At 36.6% G+C, this 8,113-nt stretch overlaps 1 protein-coding gene across 1 annotated transcript; it reads left to right on the plus strand.

Moving 5' to 3' along the window:
• Positions 1-1,749: 1,749 nt before the first annotated feature.
• LOC127866007 (multiple inositol polyphosphate phosphatase 1-like) lies at positions 1,750-7,527 on the plus strand. The gene is made up of 4 exons (XM_052406187.1): positions 1,750-2,702; positions 4,245-4,375; positions 4,975-5,108; positions 6,599-7,527. Exons 1-4 carry the CDS (start codon positions 1,937-1,939, stop codon positions 7,068-7,070), a joined length of 1,503 nt encoding a protein of 500 aa, XP_052262147.1. The 5' UTR covers positions 1,750-1,936; the 3' UTR covers positions 7,071-7,527.
• The last annotated feature ends 586 nt before the right edge of the window (positions 7,528-8,113 follow it).

Below are 8,113 nucleotides of genomic sequence, written 5' to 3' on the forward strand. Positions count from 1 at the left end.
TAGATCTGTTGATACATGTCGATGGAAACAAATAATTAAAGGTTAAATCTAAAAGTAAAATTATACACAAAACATAGTAAGTTATGAAATACATATCCAGACGATAGTACTGAAATATTTCCATACTAAAGTCATTTATCTACTTTACCTTTCAAAATTATGTCCAACTTATTATGTCTAAAGGGGCACAACTTCTGCTACAACATACAATTTCTGTTATACGCCGTCAATTTCCGTAGTCGTCAGTAGCATGTCGGAACGAGTCGACTGTCAATTGACATCATTGTATCAGGCATGTTTGTATATTGCTTTGTGCTTGAATGAAACTCACACCTTGCCATCGCGTTAATTTATTCAACGCATCAATCTGTGATTCCATTTTGCACTGCGCGTATTGCATAAGTCTCTCTGCACAAACCAACATACTTGTACACACATCATGTAATTTACGAACAAAACTGTTTCATCTAAATTCGTCAGGCACAATGTGTCTTCAAGCATGTAAAGGTGTCTACGTACAAGTTGAAATTACCAACAAGGATCTTCACACAGACATAAAAATGGATGTAATTTTTACCTTTATACCGTTCGATGTCAAGGTCTTTATTGCCATATTGTTAGATGAGCATCATTATACTTATCTACTCCCTTATATCTGCAACACTTAAAATTTTGCAAATTCGATGGACTTTCATGTAAGGAATGGTACAATTTAGCCACAATTTCTCTCATCCGGTAGTTGGACTTCCAATGTCGGAGTATAAACATCTACGAACTTAGTAGACATAAGATGTTTTATCACATCCTATACCCTGTTTCCCATGTAATAAAACCATTACATATTTTTTTATATTACACATGTGTACTACAACATTTTAAAGTGTTTTCATTGGCTTAGTTTTCGTTTATTGACCAATCACATTTTGTTATTTTACTGAAATGACGTTGCAACGTCAAATGACGTCACGAAATGTAAACAATATTCGGGATATTTCATTATGTTTGCGTAAATATTTATTTAATTTGCTCATTTAAAAGCATGTGATTAAAAAGATCTGACACTCTTTGTCATATCATACCATATTTTATTAAACTCGTCCAGGAAATTCGTTAGCCAAAGGCTCGCTTTCTAACAAAATTCCTGAACTCGTTTAATAAAATATGTTATGATATGACAACTCGTTCCAGATCCTATATATACACTTGGTTTCACGTTATATTGGCCTTTTCATATTTGTACATATACCGTTATTCGGTATTCTCTTAAAACTCAAAAACAAATTTCTGTAAAATATAAGCCTTTGCAAACGGTTTTTGCTCACATAATTCATGGTACATGTTTGAAAGCTTTCGGCCTAGTTTGAGGTCTTGTTCCATGAAAACAAGAGGCCATCGAGATTGGGGAAATTTTCACCCCACATTTCTTACTAGGAAAGACAATCTGCTTGTCTCGGCCAATCGATGTGTATTAGTTAATGTACTACCTGTCAGTCTAACTTGGAAAGTCCACCTTGCTGCGTCGAATACAAGTAGATAGCCAGTCGGACGAATGCAAGAATTATGTGTCATTGTCAAACTGATCAGTCAAATGTTATCATACATGGTGTATCTTTTAAGCGTGAAGTAATGCTAGTATTCTTAAGTCACTTCCATTCTTAAACCCCTCCATACTCGGATTGGATCGTTGACCTAACAATTGTTTTACCAGGCCTGAAGTGTACTGTGAACAACAAACGTTACATGCCAACTAACATAAACCTGCCAGAAGCTGACGCTTGTCAGCGGATGATGTACGGTTGAAATCAGTTGTCGCTAAACATAACTGAGAAAGACATTCCTACGGTAAAGCGTGCTCGCAGTTAAGAATACTTCATATAGCATTATATTGTTAAGTATTTGTTTATCAATCCTGTAAAACTAGAATTAAACAACACAAATGAGAGTTGTTATTTTGTGGTTCGCCGCTTGTGTGCATGTTAGTCAATCGGGTGCACCCATCGTGTCCAGGTGGGACGTGTTTTCCACGAAGACACTGTACCGTTGGGCGCATGATACCACCGTGCCGAACTCAAACAGCGACAACGCCATCATATACAACAATCGGCTATGCAGCGCGGCACACGTGAACATGGTCATCAGGCACGGAGCGCGCTTCCCGACCGACGGCAGTATCGAGAATGTACACGAGCTGGTAAAGAAGTTGAAGAAGAACAAGAGGCCCGACCGATATCTGGAAATAGATAACTGGGTTTCACCCTACGACGTCATTGAAGAGAGCAAATTGAACAGTGAAGGGGTACTGGAGCAGTCAGCTCTAGGCGTGAGGACTTACACACGATTTCAGAGACTGTTTGATATGAACGGCGATAGCGCGGTGTTTGTCTCTACCGATAAACAGCGCACAAAGGCCAGCGCTAATTCTTTTTTCAACGGCTTCTTCAATGCTTCCGGTGAATGTCTGGTCGGCGAAAAGGACTGTTTCTTTCCGCCGACTCCGCTGAAGAGGCCGGCACCGAGTTTGAACATCGACGACAAGCGCCTCAGATACTATGATTCGTGTGAAAGATTCGAAAAAGACTCTGAAAAGAATAAAACCAACATGGCCGAGTTTTCAAAGTATGAGACTACAGCGGATTTTATGAATATTATCCAGTCGATAAAAAATAGCTTAGGTTTAAACAAAGATGTCGAAATTGAAGCAGGTAAGTAACGCATTAAAGTAATACTTTTGCATGATTGTATAGGCGTCAGAAAATAAATTCTGTTTGGCCTTGAACTAAGGCGGTTTTGCAAACAGGATAATCAGTCAGCTTGTCATTGTGTCAGCTTCGATAGCCTGGAGCGATGGCATTGCTATGTGCGTCATGCATTTGTTCGTATGTTGTTCGTTTGTATGTGACTAAGCACACGAATCCTCATCTGAATACAGTTGGCAATTTAATAAACAAGCATTGTACTACACTAACATCTAGACTGTAATGCTTTTATCACCGCTTTTATTTTTGTTCTACATTTTACTTAGTAAACAACACAAAAACAACTAACTGAAATGACTTAATTGATTTCATAGAAATTGCGATTCGTACCATTTTTAATAAACAACAATCGAAGTCAATTGTCACTCAAAACACAATTGTTATCTAGATTGTCATTCTATACAACTTGGCAAAGGAGTGGGATGAACTTGATGTTATACTTGACTGTAATGTTCGCTTGATGATGCTTGTCCAAAACATATTTCCTTAACAGGTCTACATAATAGCGAGTTTACGACACTTACCTCGTTAAGTTATACCAACGCCTTATTTAATATGATTTTCAATTTATCTAGTATAACTAACATTCAAATTATTCGTTATTTAAATCTACCCCATCTGAACCTCGTTCAAGTAATCTGTGTTAATTTCGAAAAATTAAAGGGGCCTTTTCACAGATTTTGGCATTTTTTAACTTATTCATTAAATGCTTTATATTGATAAATGTAAACATTGGATCGTAAAAGCTCCAGTAAAAAATCAAGAATAAAATTAAAAAAAGGAAAAGAACATTGCCCGGAGCAGGTTTCGAACCAGTGACCCCTGGAGTCCTGCCAGAGTCCTGAAGTAAAAACGCGTTAGCCTACTGAGCTATTCCGCCGAGTACACATACTTGACGTATTTTATACCTTATATAAGCAATCTTCGTTGTTTCACAAAATTTAACGACAAAAACAGAACTCTCCAAATTATTCAATCGTTTCGCGTTGCAACGCTTTATAATTTTTAGGTTTTAAAATCGTCAAAAGATGCATATAATGGCTATATTAGACCATGGTAAATGTTCAGTATTACTGTTTCCTCACAAATATCTTAACTAAAACGAAAATGTGCGAATCTGAAACAACTTTTTTCAATTTTGTCAATTTACCAAAGCGTGAAAAGATCCCTTTAATGTCGATCACAGTATTTAGCATTATTTTCCCTATGCTAATACATGTATTATAAACCATTCATATGATATCGTTAAAACAAGAGTAGGAAAGAATGTCCGTGGAAACGATTTTCCGGATTCCAATATTTGTATCGTTGAATGTATATGTGCCGTGTTATTGACCTGAAGACAACAGTATAAGCATGCGGGCTTGAATATTTAGGTAATTCGAAGTCACTGGTAAAATATTAGGACTCTATCATTTAGCACATTGTTCAGAGCATTTTTTTAAGTTTGAGTTTTCGTAAATTAACCTGACCTTCACCTTACTCCAGATGATGTGTACACGCTGTACGACCTGTGTGCCTATGACCAATACACCCTGAACCCCAACATGCCGCCCGTGTGGTGTCGTCTGCTCAGTGACGCACAGAGGGAGGTGCTAGAGTACGGACAGGATATCGAGGTGCGTTCTGTAGTGGAGGACCATATAGTAGATCTCGATTGGTCATTGTCGGCTCGGGTACTGCTTAAATGTACCTCGGGAACTCTTAAGTATACTTAAATGTACTCCGGGTACGGAAAATATACTAACAAGTACCCGGGAATTCTAACGCTAAATTTGGCTCGATTGGTCATTGTCGGCTCGGGTACTACATACAACGGGAACATTGTACAACGGTACTCTTAAGTATATTTAAAAATATCCCGGGTACGGAAAATATAGTATAACGTCACAGGCTAATTTTGACTGTACCCGATTTTATTCCCGCCCAAACTTCGATGTCGTAAAACGCGCTACGGAATACGAAACAAAATTCTCTTTGAACAAAACCTGCCTCAACTTTATTTTTGTTTAGTACGAGTTTCGATAAAATAGCAAACCATATCGCAGTTTTTGGTTTAGTGCAGACGAGACGACTCTCGTGCATCAGTCGTTGTTTTAATGACAGCTGCCATTATTTAACTAGATGACAATTTGTATACATAGAGGATATTTGTTGGATTTGGTGAAATATCGATTTTAATTCACGAGTGATCAAAGAAAATGATATATTGTTTTAGAAGTGGTACGAGACCATGTACTCTCAGCCCATCAACAGCGTGGTGGCCTGCCCGCTCGTGCGGTCCATGTTCGAGCACCTGAAGGCCAGCATTAACGACTCTTGGAACTACAATCAGGCCATACACAATGACAGGTGCGTATAGAGATGTTTGATGGGTATTAATGGAAATACAAGTAAAAAATCTCGCATTTGAGTACAGACAAACTGTAACCTACGTACATGTACATGTATATTCTGGAATGTGTTTGAGATTAAGTTTTCACTTTTTTTTGTATTACCACATGTTTGTTTTGCTTTTTGAACTCTTCTTAACATTTAAATTTCTTGTAAATAGTAAATTAATGTATGTCTATTTCCTTTGTTTAGTTAATTTCATCGTAAAACCAAACTTTAAAATGGCCGTGGTCATTCTTACCTTAGAATACAATCCATACAGATACAACTCATTTAAACTGGCCGTAATCTAATTTGTTGTAAGTTTGAAAAAACGCACGTGTTTGCAGACGGTTTGAAAGTCTATAAATATGCGTATGGTTTGTTTTGGAAATGTAATTACTCATTTTAATATTTGCATAATGCGACATCACTTACATTCTTTTAAATATGAACTGTGCGTGACAATGATTGAAACGTGTTCATTTTGTGTCTGCTCGGTGTCGTTGGTTGTTATTTATCAATGCATTTCCGGGCCTGGTGTCATCGTCAACGATAGAAATAAATAATAGCAGTGTCCGAATTCCTAAGAAACTAGATTTGTTCTCGTCTGCTTGATAGGTTGAATATGACTATGTCACTGCTCATTATTAGTTTGGTTATTTTAGGCCAAATCACCATCCTTTTCTATGTATTCGTAAGTAGAAGACGAGTTCCATGTATCATTTTATCTTAAGTGTTTTACGTTGAAAACTTTGTCGTTAACATGTTAACATAAAAAAATATACACACCACCTTTTATGACCTATAATTGTATACTACATTGACAGATAATCTGTCACGATATTAACTGTCACTTGATGTAAAAAAAACTTTTTTTCATAAAACGTTCCTTATGTATTCACCGGTAAAATGATGTACATGTATTACGACATGTGGTACAAGTTAGTTAATTAGTTGAATTTGCTTTTCATATTGAAATATGCGATTGCATGACATTGCTCCTCGAACTCGTACTTCATACACCAGCCTCACACGAGTCAATTGCTTCGATGATGGCGAGGATGATAAGTTCATAATGTAATTGTACTGAAATAACAATTATTGAAACACTTACCGATGGAGATATTGCTGTAAGACTTCTGTATTAACACACATACTCAAGGGCCTCGGCAATGAACAGGAATGAAATTATTTCCGCACTCTATATTATGATCCACGCATACAATACACATGTGCTGATGTCAATCATTTAAAGACTGTGTTGGTTTTCTGTATATAGTGTCCGCTTTTTCATCGAGAGATCGATGTCAATCCCACTCGGAAATCGGTCTAGTGATCGTTCCAAATTAACACATGATCAATTCTAAGTTTATATTATTGGGTCGGTAAATTTCTTTAATAAACTTCAGTAAGTCCGTACAATCACGGTTTACTAAACTGCTTTAGTGTTTTGCTTCAATATCCAGGTACAAGGCGGCCGTGTTCCAGTTCGCCCACTCGGAGACTGTGGCGACTCTTATGGCAGCGCTAGGCCTGTACAAGGACACCCGACCACTCCTGGCCAACAACCGCGCCGCCATGACCAACCGCCTCTTCAAATCCAGCACGCTGCTTCCCTTCTCGTCAAATCTCGCGCTTGTACTGTACGCGTGCGAGCTGAACCAAAGTGACGTCAACAGCACACGTGACTTCGTTCTGCAGCTCTTCGTAAACGAGCAGGTGGTTCGCATCCCAGGATGTAACACTGATGCGTGTCCCTTTGAGATAGTCCATAAACGATATGCCGAACTTATCAATAAATGCAACATGAAAGACATTTGCGAGCATGACGATGACGACGATGACGACGACGACAAGAATGGTGCTAGTTCCATTAACGATACTGTGACAAGTGTAGCTTTCGCTGTTTTTCTTAGTTATGTTATTAGAATCTTTTAATCTACATTTTTGGACACTTTTATGATAAGTATGCTTAAAAAAAAAAGCTCATGATCGTTCAATTGTAAAGATTACTCATTTGTACAAATAATATTCATCAAAATTACTCATTTGTACAAATAATATTCATCAAAATAGAGTGGTATAAGGGTTAAAAAGTTATTTCAATTTTACATACTTTATTTGTATTTTTACCTTTTCATGTAAATAATTTACTTACGGTGTTCTTAGATACTTTAGAGCGATATTGTAAAGTGTATCTTCTATTCATTTTTTAGTGCCAATTAAGCCTCTTCGATAAACGCTCAACGCCAAATATTTAAACTGCATTTTTTACGAAACTTACCACATAATACTATCAATCTAAATTTAACGATGAATGTCGTATATCAGCTTCATATTTAAATTGTATGTTTGTATCTTAGTTTTGCAATATGTAAAAAATGTTGCCGTGTAATTTGTATATTATTTTCTTCAATCACTCTTGAACGGCAAAGTATCTTAGTTATATGTACTGAAAATAATGTACTTGCGCCACGGTATGTATACACTGATCTAAATGTAATATATAATTAATTCGAGCGTACGCTTTATAAAGCCAACGTGCTATTCGGGGAAAGATCATTGAATATCAGGTTATTCGAATAACACCATAGTTTTTCACATATGGTCGCATAGGGCGACAATGTATAGGTATTTAAATAACAACATAATTCAGTAATGACTTTCATTTAAAGTATCGCTATTTTTATCCATCCGTCGACCTTGTCCACAATCCACGTTAGGTTGCACACATATATATATATATATATATATATATATATATATATATATATATATATATATATATATATATATATATATAGCTACATGATTATCAATTGCGACAGAAGCAAGCTATTTAATTGTTACGTTGGTTGGCTTTGTGAAAAGAAAACACATAAATTTTCCTCGTCTGGTAGTCTAAAGCCACAGAGGCAGGCTATTTAAGTAAAATATTGCCCAGTATGTTGCCTATTGCCACAGAAGTTGATTATAGAAAC

Source organism: Dreissena polymorpha, chromosome 2 (assembly GCF_020536995.1).
Source record: "Dreissena polymorpha isolate Duluth1 chromosome 2, UMN_Dpol_1.0, whole genome shotgun sequence".
NCBI classification, from domain to species: domain Eukaryota; kingdom Metazoa; phylum Mollusca; class Bivalvia; order Myida; family Dreissenidae; genus Dreissena; species Dreissena polymorpha.

Excerpts from the sequence above, each read along its gene's own strand:
- LOC127866007 (XM_052406187.1), top strand. The coding sequence starts at position 1,937 with ATGAGAGTTGTTATTTTGTGGTTCGCCGCTTGTGTGCATGTTAGTCAA. Across the intron at positions 4,376-4,974 it reads AGTACGGACAGGATATCGAG|AAGTGGTACGAGACCATGTA; the intron begins GTGCGTTCTGTA and ends ATATTGTTTTAG. Across the intron at positions 5,109-6,598 it reads CAGGCCATACACAATGACAG|GTACAAGGCGGCCGTGTTCC; the intron begins GTGCGTATAGAG and ends TTCAATATCCAG.